The 18,162-nt window shown below is 40.3% G+C and overlaps 1 protein-coding gene across 2 annotated transcripts in view; it reads right to left on the reverse strand.

The window, feature by feature from the left end:
• The window catches only part of MTA3 (metastasis associated 1 family member 3), a 178,404-nt gene extending 164,716 nt beyond the window's left edge, over window positions 1-13,688 (reverse strand). Inside the window, exons 1-3 of one of the 2 annotated variants that reach the window (XM_034764471.1) lie at window positions 13,394-13,687; window positions 9,454-9,521; window positions 7,142-7,235 (exon numbers count right to left, since the gene is read on the reverse strand). In XM_034764471.1, the coding sequence (XP_034620362.1) occupies window positions 7,142-7,235; window positions 9,454-9,521; window positions 13,394-13,421 (190 nt within the window). In that variant the 5' untranslated portion in view covers window positions 13,422-13,687. Of the gene's footprint in view, window positions 1-7,141; window positions 7,236-9,453; window positions 9,522-13,393 lie in introns of both variants that reach the window. The other variant, XM_034764470.1, reaches the window with a different exon arrangement.
• Window positions 13,689-18,162: the final 4,474 nt, after the last annotated feature.

Genomic DNA, 18,162 nt, shown 5'->3' on the forward strand with positions numbered 1-18,162 from the left:
CTCACAACCCTTGCCATCCTAGTGTGGAACTGTAGGATTTTCTGACCCACCCACCATCTTGCCACCCTTACTCCCAGAGGAATGGTACATTGTCATAGGATAACAATCAATGGGTTTATGTTTTCTTGATTCTAGGAAAGGAGGAGCTCATGCTTTATTAGTGAAGTTGAAACAGCTACTGCACGTTGATGGAAGACACTCTGATGACCAATAAATTAATTGGATAAGACACTCTGATGTCACTATCAAAGGGGTGAATTGGTTGCATTATCCTACTCCTATGTTGTTGGGTTTTTTTGTCCATTAGAATCTGAATAAGATTTGAAAGGTTTTGGTTTTTGAAAGGAGATTATAATCTTTTGCTCAAAGAACAGTCTGCTTAATTGGCAACCCTACTAGGCTTTATTTCCTATGAAAAAACATCTGAACTGAAAGTGTTGAATGTCTCCAAACATCATTTTCTAGATTATAGTGTGTCATTTTCTACTTCTGCTATGAATAAAATGGCATTAACTGTCATACATTATCCTTGATAAACCCCTGCAGATTTGCATTGAGGATGCAACAATACAAGTATTCTCCAGGTATAAAAAAAAATCAACTTCTGAATTATATTGTTCATTCCTACCTTCTGGTTTGATAGCTAAGAAGAACAAAATGTCTAAAATGGATTATAGGTCATGCAAGAATAGGTATTTCCCTTTTATGTTTTCAATCACTCACAAGGGCCTCTGTAACTAAACTATTAGCTATTGAAACAATAATAGAAGGTATCCTCAGGGGAGCTAATTGGACAAAGGAATCAACTTTTAGGCTTCATAAAAAACTGCTGGTTCAAAGATATTGTTACATGCTTTAAATGAAGCAGTAAAGAGTCCCTCAACTAAAAATTATGACTTTTCTAATAAACAAAAATAATTAGGATATTAATTAGAGACAAAGACAAGATATTATGACCCCTTCTGACACCATACTGTTTTAGGCTCACAAATATCTCTAAGAAATTATTTTAAGATCACAAATATCTCTAAGAGGACCCCCGATCAAATTTTTGGCTGTATTATCTGGCCAGAGGAACAGAATAAAAAAAATCTATTTCCTTTTGTGGATTGTTCATATTTTGAATTATGCTGAGTCAAATTGTGCCAGAGGGGGATTAAAATATTGAACTGGAAACAAAGAAAAGATTTAGATATTTAAGGGTGCTAGGTTAAAGTCCTGTATGCTAGGTGTTCTGCATTGTGGGAGGAGGGGGAGTTTAAGAGGCAGGAGTTGTTGGGAAGGTTGTTTTTGTTTTTTTGTTTTATGTTTTTTAAACACAGTCTGAAGATATAAACCTGCCTCTGTCTCGGATTCATTTTTCTTTCATATACTTTTGGAAAATTATACACTCAACTTTCCAAATCATGTTCTTCGAAGTTTTGAGATGCAGTAGAAAATAGTCTCACTTTTCCCTCAATAAATGGATGTTAAGAAACTTTAGTAGTAGTAATGAGCTACTCAATAGTTTGGTGAGAAGTATGAAAAGAATCCATCTTCAGCCTTGTGTAGCTACAGGGAGTATCAACACACAATTTGTCTTATAATTAAATATTTTTTAAAAAAATAAACATTATTTATCCAGTTAACCTTTGCTGGTGAGTTTCTATGCCACTAGCTACTGCTGCTCCAGTATCCTGTACCTTTTAAATAGTTAACTATTAGCAGCTGCATTTCTGTAAGATGTACCTGAAACATATGGCAACCATCATGTATCTAATGTACAATGACAATATTCGAAATAACCTCAGTATTTCTCAAAAACAGCCTTAAATAAAGGTAAGAGATGCTAAAAGTGGTAAAAGTGCACTGTAAAGTGAATGAGACGCATCCTAGTATACCAGCTACCACATAGCTTTTGGTTTACTCCCAGAATTCAAAAGCAGAGCTGTTAGAGCATTCTGGATACTGCCATATAAATTAATAACCCTAGCATCTCACTTCACACTTCTAGTATATACACCTTTCATTAAAAAATCTCAAAGCACTTAACAAATGATAACTATTCTCCACAACACCCATTTAAGGTTAGTAAGTATTGTTATCATTCTAGAGATGGAGAAACCTAGGCACAGAGAGAATACATGACTTGCCTATGATCGCAGCATCAGTCAGCATCAGAGCTGAGTAGAAAACCCAAACTCCCAACTCTAAACAATAGACAGATTTCGGCTTTTTGTTCCCACAATTCCCTCTTCTCAACATTGCAGGAGAGACTCAGAATAATGTTTTATATCATCATCCACTATAGTAGCACATGAAACTTGAATGATCAAGAGCTGTTAAAAATTGAAGTCTGTTATAGTGCATCACTTGAAAAAAATTGTAAAAAGCAGGTAAAACTTGGAGAAATAAAGATAACAGGCCAACTCAAAAAAAATGTACATGGCACTAAAAGACAAAGAAAGCTACGATAGACTAAAGCTTTTGTCCTTTATAAACCCTTTTCTGTCCCACTGCTGATATCTCCAGTTACCAAAACTATTAAGCCCAAGTTTAATTTTCAAAGAAGCTGGGTACCTAAATCCTAGAGCACCAATGTAAGGCTTAATCAAACGCCAAATATCAAAATTCAATAAACAGAGATATTAATAAAAAACAGGGTGAAATCTTCAAAACTAAAGTGTTAACAACAAAAAATAAATGTAGTATTTGGCCCATCACCACATTAAAAAAAAAGACTTTCAGAACAATTTTGGACATTCAGTCAGAGATTGACCACATCAGGTTGACGTCAAACTCAATAAAGTGGAAGGTAATGGTCTCTGATTGTGGAACTTTTTAATATCCTTACTAGCTGGTCAACAAGTCAAGAGCTGTTTGAGGCGTTACAACAGCAGAGCATGCAGAGTTAAAGTACTGCAACAGCAGTCATTGGGAAAGAAAGAAGGTAAAAGGGTAAGGGACTGTAGAGAATGGCAGAGTTTGATCAGACACCCACTAAACCTATTCAGATCATCTTACTAGGCTTCAAAAATGAGCCCTCTCCTTTGCACCCAAGAGCATAATCCTGGTATAAACCCAGTGTATTCCTATCCCTTGGTATTAGGGCTTCAGCCCAGAACTTTCATATCATTCGTGGTTGCTCCTACAGGTCTGTTAAATGTTAAGCACCTGTTTCCTCCTAAATAATGGTGAGTAGCAATTTATTTCAACCCACAACACCAAACTGCTAATATGGGGGACATGCTTTTCCCTCCCTTTGTCATTTATCCTCCATTTTGTCTGCTTCTCCCTCTCTATTGAGCTCTGTGTGTATTTCGGCCACTCCCCTTCTTCTTTGTTTGTTGCCCATCCACTTCTGTTTTCTGTCTCCTTGCTTGTTTTATTTCCTCTCTCTCCATGTTCTTCACTGGACCCTGCCTTAACTCAGCTGAAAGCTGAAAAGGACTGAACTGGGCACAGTGAAATTTATAAAACCCAAGATAATTTCACTGATTACTGTACTCATTAAGAGAAGCTGGATGCTTACCATTTTTGAAAAATCAGGCCATTTTACTTAGGGGCTTACATATGGTCTCAGGAACCATAAATTTAGATGCCAATTTTTTTTAGACTTTGGTCTTAACCTAGACACTTTGTTATGGTACATGTCTTTTTTATTATTACAGTGCCAAACAACCACTGCAGATGGACAACGTTTGTACCTTTCTTGCAATGGAGTATTGAAATATATGTGGATCATACTCTCTGAACAATTGACATTTAGAATAATCTTGCTCTCTATACCCTGCCTGCTCACAACACTAGCACTCCAATAGAAAGACAGAATAGTGTGATAAGAATGCTTGGTGTTTTTGCAGAAGCACACAAAAAGTTCATTGTTGGAAGGCTGCCCAGCATGGATTTTATCTGTGTTGCAACTCTCTAAATTGCTGAGAGATTAGGACACAATTAAATTCTTAACAAGTCAACTTTGACAATACAACTTTACAAGGTACTTTGTAAAGCAGTTCAGACTCAAAAGTGACACACTCTTAAGGATTGTCTACTCAAGCATTTAGTTTGCAGCAAACTGGGGTGTGACTCTACCCAGCACTGCTGCACATTAACTTTCCCATGGACCCCGCTGACATGCACTAACAACTCCTTCATATGCGTTGATCTACTCCACTTTGAAACACAGGGTCCACATGGACAATTAGTGCACGGCAGGCTACTATGGGGTAGATTTACACCCCAGTTTGCTGCAAATTAAATGTAAACAACACCTTAAGCTGCTACTGTATATTCTGGCAGAACGGAGAATGTCATATTGGATTCTATGTGTTTTTTTTTTTTTAAATACCAGAAATTAAGGGAAAAAAAACAGTATTTTTTTCAGTAATCCATGTAATAGCATTGATAGCTTTCCCCTCTAGCTCTGCCGCTGTAGTAGGGTTACCATATTTTAATTTTAAAAAAGGAGGACACTCCACGGGCCCGGCCCCACCCCAACTCCGCCCCTTCCCCGCCCCTTTCCCAAAGTCCCCACCCCAACTCTGCCCCCTCCCCTGAACGCTCCGCCCCCTGCTCCTTCCCCTCCCCTGCTTCCCGCGAATCAAATGTTCGCGGGAAGCCTGAAACAGGGAGGCAGCAGGTAAGCTGGGGCAAGGGGCGGCACGGCCCAGTGGCTTCCTCCGGCGGCCGGCCCAGGCCAAGAGGCTCTGGCCCTGGCATCTCCCGCCCGGCTCGGGCCCTGGGGCACTGGCCCCCAGCCGAGCACCGCCGGCCCCGCACCGCCGAGCACCGCCAGCCCCCGGCCCCGCACAGCCAGCCCCGCACCGCCGGTCCCGCTGGCCCCGCAGCGCCGGCCCTGCACCGCCGGTCCCGCCGGCCCCTGGCCCCGCACCGCCGGCCGAGCACCCCTGGCTCCGGCCTCCCTATTTTCCCGGACATGTCTGGCTTTTTGGGATTTCCTCCCGGACAGGGATTTGAGGCCCAAAAAGCCAGACATGTCCGGGAAAATCCAGACATATGGTAACCCTACGCTGTAGTTAGCTAATAAAACTATTCACAAAGCTAAACTGACATCATCCATGATACTGGTGGACAAATAAAAATGCCATATTAATTCACTTCCAACAGAAATACAAGGAAAAAGACAGGAAATTCAATTCCCTCCCTTCAGACCATTTTCAAGTGTTTCAGACTTAAGGGGATAGTTTTAAATTTACTTTTTTAATTGCAAAAATGTCAGTTATGTAATAAAGCACTTTTTAAATAGTATGTGTGTCCTGAAATTTTCTTTAAAGGATTATTGTTTTTAAAAAATTAAAAATTCTGTTCTCCAAAGTGTCTTAGACCTGGAGTTTTTTGTTTGTTTTTTAATTTCACAAAAATTTTGAAATTGTTTCCATTTTGTGGTGTTCAAAATGAATCCATTTTTTCAAAATTTTAAATGTTTAGTTTTGATCAAAAGTTACTGGAACTTTCTGTTTAATCGAAAACTGTGGGGTTTTTTCCAATAGAAAAATGTGAGCAATTCCCATAAAAATCATTGATAAAAAGTTTAAAAAAAAAAAAAAAATCACAAAACCGAAAAAAGCTTTTTAGTCAGTTATTTACATCATACACACGCTTAAAAAAAAAAATAGAAAGATCTATCTGTAGAGAAAAAAACAATTCACCTGAAAAATTTCAACCAGATCTTATGTTTACAGGATTCTACCAGCAAAAAAGAGTTGGAGAAACCGAAGAGTACCAATGAGTGAAAATCAGAATTTCTGTCCCCTGTCCCCTTTCATTTTTTTCCCCAAGTCTGGAAGAAAGGTTGAAATATAAAATTTCCAAAGTTGCAAAAAATTTTGAAAACCATAAATGTTTTGTCTTGACATTTTTGAAACATTTTGATATTCAGGGAATAGTGTTGTAAAGAGCTTGAATTGTTTTACTGGGATACAATTAGAAATATGTAAAATTACAAATTTAAGCTATTTGTGCTTGCTCTAAAAAGTGATATACCGCATTTTGCAATACAATGCAATTTCAAATGTCATATCCAAGCCTGAAAATCAAGGTTTATGATTAACATAGCACCTCAACTTAGCTATAGCAGAAAAACCCAAGAGCCAAATCCTGCTCATCTTTCTAATTCACTTAGGCAATTTTGAAAATTCCACTCATAGTGTATTTACAAGAGTAATGTAATGTTTTACAAACAACCAATTTCTCAGACAGTCCCCCATCTGAAACTCTTTCATTACGATTTTTCTCTTTCTTAAAAATTACACTTTTGTTGCAAGAAATTAGGGCAAGGAATGATATTGAGAGACGAATGAATAGCAGCTACAAGGAACAGCAGGTGTCCATTCAAAAAGCACCTCTCATTTCTACCACAATTATTTTGTTCTTCTGAAAGCACAGTAAGATGAACACTTATTAATATTTTACTAGCTAGAGACCTACACTTATCCCAGTTGCATAAGTAAATGCCATTCGACAGATGAGGAAATATTTCATGTCCATGCACAATTTTCACAGTCATCTGCAACACATTTACTCCAGCCAACATGCCACTAAGTAGTTATGCCAGCTCTACAATTATGTTTGTGCCTTCCCCACAAAAATAATTGGCACAAGAGCCAATGGATCCAATTAATCTCTTATGAAAGTTTCTTAGCTTCAATGGACTTATACCTGGGATAAATCTGACTCTTAATCTTTATTTTTGATGTAAAAAGAAAATACGAATATATTTTCTGGACCAAAAAATAAAAATATTGTTTGAAAGAAAATTTTAAATCAGTTTAAGATTATTTTCCTTAGTAAATTAAAACTCATGAAGAATACAACCATTCAAATGCATAAGAGTGAATACATCATGCAGATGTTTGATCAGGTATAGCTAGCAAATGTTTCTATTTTGACTTCCTGCATCATGACCAGTTAACTAACAAATGAGGCATCCTGCAAAGCTCTTGATCCTGTAAGTTGCTCTGTATAGGTTATGGGGTCTGCCTAGATGGAGCAGCCTGCAGGATCGCTGTATCGCACAAATTATGTTAGTTGACACCTAAAAGGAAAACAAACATGCCTATGGCCAACATAGTAACTGCAATTTATAACTGCTGAATATGTGCAATTAATGTTAAAAATCAAAAACAACATACAATCAACTTACTAGCATGTTTATCTGCAAGCATTATAAGGCTGTTGGAAATGTCTCGTCGTCTGTAAAAGCACACAACTTTTGCTTCCACATTGCCATTAGCAGTCTAGAAAATAAAATAAATTAGTCAAGTCAGGGTCTGTCCTCACTCTACTGAATTGTTAGAATCATATGTACCCAATCCTCCAGGATTTAATCACATTGACTACATCATGACTGCTTGTGTGATTTAGAACTATCCAGGTGAGTACTCACATAAGTAAGGGTTTCCAGGAGCAAGCCCATACTAACTACAGCTCACTTCATCAAAGCATTTATACTGACTGCAAAAAATTACTTATAGTATTATTTTGTAACTAGGACTAATGACAATTTCATTTTAAGGTAAGAATTCTTTAGAAAACCTATATATATTAAAAGCTTATTTAACATTTCTTTTTAATTCCTTTTTTGTAAGCAAATGTGCATTTCAAATTACTATGTCAATTTCATTTAAACTATGTTCAATATAACCCATTAAAGTTTATTTGACAAATTCGCTTACTTCAGTTAACTAGATGGAAAAATTACTTACCTTACAATTCTCCTTTGAGGATATTATCTTGCAGGATTCTTACTACTGGGGCTTAGCTCTGGCTGGCAATATTCTGCTAACACTTAAAGAATTTTTAACATCTCTCTCCTCCTGCATCCTTCTGTCTTATTCCTTATACACTATTCACTGTCTCATCCTCCTGTTTCATTTACAATTTCTGCAGTGAACAAAGAAGGGCCCCTATAGGCAGCAGCCTCATTCACGGTGAAAAATGCTCATATGTAGTAATAATCTTGTAAAAGACATGCCAGTAATTTTTTGTGTGACTTCCATCGCCCATGAACAACTTCAACTATTCAAAATCATGAGCCCATAGTTCATACCCCATGTTTTCATGCTATGGGAATAAGAGTCAAAATCCAGTGCAATAGTTCACTATGTATATTAAAAATTAGCAGTGTTCCAACCGTTTACATACTCTCTTTAAAATAGATTCATGAGACAGTTGAGAGTTTCGCCATGTTTTAGTAGTTGTTTTTTTAAAAGATATGTATGTATAATGTCTAATAAACAAAATAAAAACATGTTTTTTCAGTTTTCTTTCTTCTTAATTTGATGCCCTTAACACCTGAAAGATACATACTTCCCCATTAGGAATCTGGACTAAATCCTAGAAACCACTCTGTTTTAAAAATCAATAAATGACTGTGCCCTACATCCCACCAACAAGATTACATTATGGCAATCCAGTTTAAAGGTAATAAACATTACATTTAGAACATTATTGGAATCACTTCATTTACAGCAAATAAAACCTACTGTATTCCAATAGAAGTCCAAACTGATTATAAAATGTGTGAGGTGCAAGTATTAGCTGAGTGGCAGTGGTCTCAGATCGCTCTAAAAATTAATACAGAGGAAAGAACAACAGGAAGACCCCTTGCCCATTACCAAATGTTGTGAATTACAAATAGGTTTTAAAAAACATTTTTTTTTAATTTATATTTTGATACTACAAAATATACTTTAGTTTCATCATTTATTTTGATATGAGAAATTTACTTATAAGTGTTGATAATAGTTCTTTATAGCACACTAGTAAATAAACTGCCAAATGTTTTATAAAAATAATATAGTCTCCGTAACATGAGACTTCACGACAGGGCCTTCATGCTTCCCCATACTGCCACCTCAAACAGCCTCAATCCTGCCATGGGAAAACTTTCCCTAAGGATGAAAGTAGAGAGTTGAGTCTCCATGGCCATTCAAATCTCTGGTGCCTATTCAAAGACTGCCAACAAAGGGTGCAAACAACTTCAGTGGCGTTGCAGTTTTTATTATCTGGACATCTATCCATTGGGAACTGTCTGAGAATCCCAAGTCATTTCTCATATGCCACTGAACATTAAATGGTGAGAAATTATGGTAATTACCATCCTGGGCTAGATCATCAGAAAGGTGAAATAATTCATGCCACTACCAATCTCCTGAGCATACAGGCCCATAGCCTTGTGGAAGGTTTGGTTTTGGATTTTTAAAAAGTAGAATCATCCTTATCACGATGTACTGGCTGTTTTTCCACATAGTGCAAAATTATAAGAGATCACATAGTAATATTTCAGTATAAAGTACACACAAATCTCCAAAACAACACAGCATGTTTATGGAAATCATTCAAGAGCTAGGAAAATACTGTTTGGGTTTTAAGAAGAACTACGCATTTGCACTAGTCTGGGAGTTACATCAGGTTTTATAAAGTAGTGTATAGGATTTTTACATATTCATGTACCTTGTTAAGTTCTTCTATTCGCCTGATTAGATATGGATTGCTCGAGGAGTTTTCAAAATAAACGTAATCTGTAACAAAAGGCAGAGAGATATTTAATTATTTCAAAAGCAGTATTTGTAAAATATTGTTTTTGTCAATGCACAATTCCCCTAACTCTAGAGGTTTGTAAAAAGCAGGTGCTTCAATCATATTCAATGCCAGATGTATATTTCGATTATTTCAACATTTTGAATATTTGTTGAGTTTTGAATCAATAATCTCATAACTCTTGGGATTAACTAAACAGAATCTCATTAAGGCCCTGATTCTGCAAAGATACATGTGTTTAACTTTACACACTATGAACATTCCCAGTGACTGTAAAATTAAGTATGTGCATAAATCTTTGTAGGATCAAAGCCTACAATGCACTTCACTAATCCACGTACTTTATAAATCTGCTTTAAAAACTGGCAGTCTCCCACAACCTCTTAGCAAACAATTTACCCTCGGTGTACTGTATAGTGCGGTTTGGTATTACTGAGACATTGCTATTTTTAGAAAATATGCTACTGTACATTGACTAGCCAATTTGGAAGTATTAATAAGTACAGTAGTCCAGATAAATGAACAAAGTACTTTTGTGATGCATCATACTTGCTTTTGCTGACATCCCAGTTCAGTAAATAATTTGCAAAACACGGTAATTGGCAATAAATCTCCCAGTCACTAATGTTCATTAGTGAGATTCTTCTGTACTTGAATATGACAGCTAGTTTCATAGCTACAAAAATATTTTCAAAAGGGACAAGGAAGACTCTTCAGCTTCACATGGCCAAAAGTTTATTGATCACCCATAATGATGAACAAAAATAACATGTTTCCCTCAATCCAGTCTCTCAAAACCTATTTTTCTTGGAGAGTCTCACAGAAGATGCTCCACAAAATTCAAATAATACTTTGCATTTATATCTGAATGAATCTTATTTGCATCCTGCACTAATGTATGAATTTACCACTATGGAAACATGGTAGAATTAACGCATGGAAAAATAGTGGACATACAGAGGTTAACCTGCCCAATAATCTTACATCTCCAATACTAGCTTCAATAAAAGGGGGGAAAATGAGAAGGGGGATGGGAGTTAGAAAAGGAATGTACGGTTAATTCATCAAAAATATATATGTAATCATTGTGTGTTACATGCAGTGGGAGAGGGGATGGTTTAGCAGGTCTAAGCTAGTGGTTCTCAACCTTTCTCATACTGTGATGCCATGTTACAGCAGAAAACATTCCGGGACCCCTTCTCATTTAGTTATAATGAGAGGGTGGTTGCTACTTCCTGAAATGTTTTCATGTTCCCCTAAGGGTGAGAATCCAAAATCTAAGCAGCAGGGGCCAGACTATGCGAATCCTTGCCCAGACTTCATTAGGACTTTTCTTGTAAGGCTTACTCACATGAATAAGGGTGCACAGGCTCACAACCTAAATTCCCTCTTGGAGAAAGAGGGCTTGTTGCTATAACTACATCACAGAATCATAGAAATGTAAGATTGGAAGAGATCTCAATAGGTCATCCCGGCCAATCATCTGCACTGAGGCAGGACTAAATATTATCTAGCCCATCCCTGACAGATGTTTGACTAACCCTGTTCTTAAAAACCTCAAATGATTAAGATTCCACAAGCTCCTGCAATTTCTAAATCTCCTTTGCTGTAATTTAAGCCCATTACTTCTTGTCCTGTCCTCAGTGCATAACGAGAAAAATGTATCATCATCCTCTTTATAACAACTTTTTACACATGCCTCCCCCAGTCTTCTCTTCTTCAGACTAAAAAACATCAATTTTTTTCAATCTTTCCTGATAGCTCATGTTTTCTAGACCTTTAATCATTTTTGTTGCTCTCCTCTGGTCTTTCTGCAATTCATCCACATCTTTCACAAAGTGTGGTGCTCAGAACTGGAAACAGTATTCCAGTTGACGCCTTATCAGAAGGGTGACCATACATCCCATTTTGGCAGGGGCAGTCCCTTTTTTAGGCCCTGTCCCAGCCGTCCCGACTGTTTTAACAAAACTGAGTATTTGTCCCATTTGCTCTTGATCATCTGTTAGCAAGCAAATGGGAAAAATGCAGTTTTGTCAAAAAAGTGGGGTAGGACCCCTAACGGGGTGTGAAGGAACATGTGGGGGAAGTGTGGGCCAGTGGCAACTGCAGCCCTGTGCTGGAGTGAGGGCTAAGGAGATCAGCTCGGGCCAGGCATCCTGCCCCGTGTTCAGGGGGAGGCCTCAGGCGGCTCCACGCATGGGTGGGCAGCGGGGCTCAGAGGAGCAATCCCATGTGTGGGGAGAAGGGTGCTTGTGAGCGGGCTGCGCTGGGGCTTGGGCCAGCCCCACACACAGGGAGGGAATTCAGTCCAGCCCTGCATGGGCGAGACACAGGCAGGGCTCGGAGGGCTCCTCTGTGCAGACATAGGGTGTGCACTATGCCTCGGGCTGGCCGGGGATGTCCCATTTTTCCTTTGAGAAAATATGATCACCCTGCTTATCAGTAGAGAGGGAAAATTACTTCTCGTGTCTCACCTATAACACTCCTGCTAACACATCCCATAACAACTTTTTTTGCAACTTTACCACATTGTTGACTCATATTTAGTTTGTTATCCACTATAACTCCCAGATCCTTTTCTGCCATAGTCCTTCCTAAGCAATCATTTCCCACACTGTATTTGTGCAGTTGACCTCTTGGGAGGGACAGACAGGATGGAATTGATTTCACCTTCATCACTTTTACGATCTTTAATTCAGACCTCGTTAGCATGTGATCTGACAAAACCAGGACACTCATGGGCCCTGTCCAGTCTTTGTCCTTTGTCTCATCCCTGATACGCATTGTAGGATGCTGGTTTGGGGAGTGATTGGGAGAAAAATGCTACTGAACAGTGAGATGGTATGGAAAAGCTAACTTCAGCTTTTCCTTTGGCACCAATCATATAATTGTAAACACTGCACAGGGCATTTTATTGTGGGGGAGTGGAAAATTGTTATTGCTTGTGTTTTTCCACAGCCTCCTTTAGTCTTTAACTGGCCTCTATCTCCCCTGTGCCAATGCACCCTGCACCTAACACAGTGGTTCCCACAGGAGCCAAGCTGATGGGTGGCAAGATAACAGCAACCCAACTTGACTTATTACTTAACTTGGGGGGAGGAATGGGGAGAGGGTATATGGAAACTTTTCCTTACAGGTAGCCAAAGACACTAGGCAATAATAAACAAGGTGAGACGTTTCTGTGCTGCAGAAACCTCTGGATGGACACAGGTTGCCCACTCCCATCAGGCCTGAGCAATGTTGGTTTGAGCCTGGCCCTTTCCTCCTTCCTGGCGGGGGGCTACTACTGGATAACTTTAGCACATCCTGGGGCGGGAGAAGTGGCCTCCTTCCCGGTCCTCCTGGGAGACCATCTCCCCATTTCTTCTGGGAGATGCTGCCCCTGTTGCATCCCCTGGTGGTGGCTGGTTGCAGACAACATGTGATCGCCTCTTAGGCAGCCTACTGAGCCCGCTCCCATTGACCTTTGGGGGCACTGCCCTGCCCTTTTCCCTCCCCCAATGAAGGGGCCTGCGGCTCCTCTCCCCCCCCCGGGGGGGCAGAGGATGCTCCCCACCTTCCCTCGCGGGGGTGCTGCCGCCCCTGTCCTGCTCTGGGGGGCTGAGCCCATTCCCCCTGCACAGGCAGAGGGCTGGGCTCCTTCGTCTCCGGGGCGGGGGGGCGGCCTCCTTCCCCTCCCCAGGCCCCACTGGGGGCCCCCCGGGGGCGTGGGGCGCTTGCTCCCTGGGCTGGGCGTGGGGGGGCTGGGGTGTGCGCCAGGCTCCCTCCTCCCCAGCACGCTGCGCACAGCGCACGCCCGGCCCGGGGGGCAGAGCCCGGGCGGCAGGGCCGGCGCTCCCCGGACCCCACATACCTCCCACTCGGTACATGTTGGCCGCCATGTCTGCGCTCCGCGCCCTGCTCCTCCTGCCGCCTGGGCCGGGCCGGGAAGGAGCGGCTCGCTCTGCCCCCCCTCCCCGCCTCGGGCCCCGCCGCCGCCGCGGCCCTCCCCGGAGCTGCCCGGCGCGGGGCGCGGCAGGGCAAGGGTTAAAGAGCCGCCGGGCCCGGAGCCCTCCTGGGTTGCCCGTGTGGGGACGCGAGCGGCGCCAGCGCACGGATAGCCCTGCCCGGGCGGACGCTGCACCAGCGCCGTGTCCCGCTGCGCATCGGGGGAGGAGGGGTTAAAAGTTTCCCTCGTGGTTCTGGCCCCAAAAGGACAAGCGAGGACGGAGTCCGTTTGCTTGGGGGGCATTGGCGGGGGGGGCATTGGGGGCAGGAGTGCATTGGTACATGGGTGTGCTGGGGCTGGGGGCAGGAAGTGCATTGTATGTTGAGGGTAAGTGTATTAGCATATGCAATGGCAGAGCAAGAGGCTATGACTATGGGTGTGTTTCTGTGTAGGAATCTGCCCCTGGATAGGGGGTGTGGTGTGGGCATAAGTATGGAGGAGCCTGTGGGTGGATGGGAGTCCATGTGAGTGTGTTTCTGTATATAAGTGAGTCGCAGATCAGCACAGGTGAGTGTAGAAGTGTGACAGCAGTGAGGGTGTGCGTGCTTGTGCATTGGACAATGTGCACCTGTACACAGATGCATTGGAATATGTGTCTGTGCGTGACAGTTGTGCTTGGGGGGTGAAGCTGTGCATCAACATGGGTCAGTGTATGTGACTGAGTGTATATTCTTTTGTGTGTGTTCATGCATGGGTATCTGTGAGCTTGTATGCCTAGATGTGTCTGAGTTTGTGCATCTATACCATATGTGCATTTAGGGTGACCAGATAGCAAATGTGAAAAATCAGGATGGGGGTGGGGGGTAAGAGGAGCCCATATAAAAAGAAGTCCCAAATATCAGAACTGTCCCTATAAAATCGGGACATCTGGTCACCCTATGTGCATTTGTGTACACAAACAGTATGTATGCTACCCCTCTGAAGCGTTTAAATCCAGCATTTCCTTTGAGATAGTTATTGTTACACTTCAACTGTCCCTTGATTTAGATACAATCATAGTACTTTCCAATGAAAGTTGGTGTTCTCTCACTTTATTTCCATCAAAATATTGAATCACAAAACTGATCTAATCAATAATTATGTTTATCCTAAAGCAATTATACTTTGCAGCTTTCATATGATTCCCCAACAACTTTGCAAACATTTCAAATACTGTCTTTGTTGCACCCATTTTTATAACTATTATGCCAGTTATTGCTATACTCATTTACAGACAACCGGTCATACTTTTGTCTAAGTGATTTGGTCAAGCTCAGGCAGCAGCAGAGTCAGGACTTAATTAGAGCTTCCTGGTTCTTTGTCCCACTGGATCATAGTTTCTACTTAAAGTAATTAAATTCATGTTATCTAATAATGCATTCTATGCTGGGTTTTTTTCCACGTCTCTTGTTTGGGGTCTTAGTTCCATACTGTACCTCATGTTTTGTATACAGAGAGAGTGACTGTAATGACCATTGTGATTATCAAACATAAATTCTCCCATTGGGTAGCTATAATCATCAAAAAGAAGTTGCTTATCTATTTATTCACTGGAACATGTTAGTTTTTCTCATTTGTTTTTCCCTGATGTTAGGTTTGTTTGTGTGTTTGCTTGTTTGTTTAGCTGTAGGACACTATTCAGGACACAATCTGTCCTTCGGTTATACTGATAATCTCCTTTGCTTCTCTTAAACATATTAATCAAAATTTAGTGGCATATGAAACTTCTTGTGCTGTTTTTGGTAACACCGCTCATTGGTGAAAAGCATTCAGAAAAGTCTACAATATAGCCTAGAAAAGCTAATATAAAGACAAAGACTTCTAGCAGCTTATCTCAGAATCAATAAATGCTGAAGAATTGTTTACAAATCAAATTGATTCAGAAGTGTTTCCACAACATCGATATTTATGTAACAAAAATATACTTCTCCCTTATTTGAAATTTATTACATGGAAAAACAACCATTTTAACAGCTGGGTTCTACTTTGGCCTGTTGCCTTTTAAAAGAAAGACTTCTGTTTTTTTCTTACATACCATTCATTTCATATCCCAGAATTTCTGTTTGTGTATCTTGAGCATTTTCAAGCTGGCATCTCATTTCTTCCCTGATCTAAAGGGAAATGTACCGTAGAATTCAAGCTTCTGGGGGGGCTAGGGAAGAGGAATCACTAGCCATAATAAATATGAGTTTTTCTTGTCTTCAGTGCATATTTAAGCTAATCGCATGCCGACATCATTTTTTATTAAATGAGCTTGTGACTATTAGGTTAAGATTTCTCATATGTTGTTGAACAGTGCACTTTTCATTTCCTGAGTTACTGATTCCAATGGAAAACAAGAGCAACTCCGTGTTACTGCTGCTGCAACACATTAAATGAGTGCATGAAATCTAAAGAGCCACCTATCATCCCTCCGCCATTTAAAAAATAACCCCACATTTTGAAAGGGAAATCTGAATTCCTCATCTATCTTGCCCACAGGAAGATGACCAGGGATGCCCCCAGAAACTGTATTCCAAGAGCAGAAGCTATACTTCAGCATACGTTTCTCTGAACTGTCTGATGCTACAGTGGCACCTCACCTGGAATTCAAAAAAGAATCCTACTGCTTAACACTTCCAGTAGTGAATGATACAAAAGATTCAATAAAATGAAAGGTTCAAGAAAATGCAAGTATGCAAGCAAGGAAACAATTAATTCAGAGGGTTGATTAGGCTTGTTCCATGCAGTCAATACCACTCTTTAAAAGTGCCTTTGAGCTCCTTTCCTCAGTCCAAATTTGCACTGCAACACTAGATGAGTTTTACACATGTAAAAGCTCCAAAACTTGTCTCTCTCACCAACTGAAGTTGGTGCAATAAGAAATATTACCTCACCCACCCTTGCTTCCCCACACCCTTTCATTCTTACATTGTCTTTCAGGAGTCGGTCTCTGGGCTTTCCTTCCATGGGCAGGAAAGGTGAACTGAAGATTTACATTTATATGTGCTGAAGAATATACTTTTTTTGCTTCAAGCACATGGGAGGTGTAATGTCCTGAGGTTAGCCCAGAGAACCAATCCCAGGTTTTAGTCAGGGCCAGACTTCAGGAATTCCTGGGTGACAAAGCATACAGAGCATGCGTGATGAATAAAGTTTATGTACTTCAATATTAAGTCTCAGAAGTCAGAACCTGGTTCTCTATTTCTTCACACCTGAGGTCACTTACACCTGTCCTAAATGAATGGTAAATACCATACTGATTTTGTAGCATCACTTTACACATGTGTAAATGATTAAACAAGGTGTAAGGGAGTTGCAAATCCTACCTTCAAGGAACTCCCCAGACAGCTGAGGCATAATAGGGGTAGCAGACATACTCAGTTTTACAGCCTGTGTGTGTGTGTGTTTTAAGAGGCAGGAGTTTCCATACACATTTCAGCTGTATGAAGTGGCTGCAAATCCAGTGATACAGTTCTCTTTTTCCATGAGATCCACTAGCACAAAACTTAAATGAGCTCTGGGAATGTTCCATTGGGTTCTGAACTAAAATATAACAATGCAACCCAGATCCTTTATATAACTTGGTTTTCCTTCTGTATTTTTCCATTTTCTGTGATTAAGGCTCATGCAAATGCTCTGCCTTAATCCTATAATGAATTTTATTCAGCTATTAATTATAAACTTATTTCACTTGTCTGAAAAAAAGACAGGCTTTGGTGAAAAAAAATAAAAACCGAGCAGTTACAAAATCTGAGCACTGAGTGGAGAGTGTAAACCCATGTAAAAGCTATAAAGACATATTCAAAAACAGGTTAGACCAGTTACCATAACTAAAATGGAAAAGAGCAGGGAGTATTTTATCACTGGCATTGAAGGAGAAAGGAAACAGAAGATACATGGCTCTGCCCATCTGTGACCCAGAGGCCCATGGGTAGTTAACTGTTCTGTGTCAGCAACTCTTGTCAGGCCTAAAATACTCATTACCCCTAACACATGACTGTCATGATATATACCCAAAAGGTGGCACATAATATATCATTGGAGAACTAATAACTCACTGGTCATTAATATTTTTGCTTGGTGTATGTACAAACTGTACAAAAAGTTATAAATATGTGCTAGAATGATGTTCTTAAAATGTGTTTGGCAAGCAATGCATAAGCACGGTCTGCCTTATATAAAGGAATAGGGTAGCAGACATATTCAGTACATAATATTGAAGTACATAAATTACATGTGTATTTGCTTGTCTGACCAGCCTTGTCATCATGCAGAGACAGTGAAGGTACATTTACATATAAGATAAAATTATCAAGCTAACAATCAGAGGCGAGGACAGCATGGTATCTACATCCCAGCAGGAGAAAAATAACTTCATCTGAGACTACATTTCAAAGGTTTGTGGGTCTATAAAGACAAGGGGGTCTGAACCTTAAATGAAAAGCAATTAAATCAACTGATTGTATATCATATTACTGTATTATAAAAGGGTATCAAGTAAGGTCTTTTCTGAAAGCCTGTGACACACTGGTGATTAATATTATTGTTAAATGTGTGCATTAACATTATCTGAGGAAATATGGATACTCACTGATATTATGCTTTGAAGTCTGTGACCCATCATAGGGAGAAACAGGTTTTCTCCCAGACAGGAGGGAAGGCAGCTATCTATC

This window comes from Trachemys scripta, chromosome 3 (genome assembly GCF_013100865.1).
Source record: "Trachemys scripta elegans isolate TJP31775 chromosome 3, CAS_Tse_1.0, whole genome shotgun sequence".
NCBI classification, from domain to species: Eukaryota; Metazoa; Chordata; order Testudines; family Emydidae; genus Trachemys; species Trachemys scripta.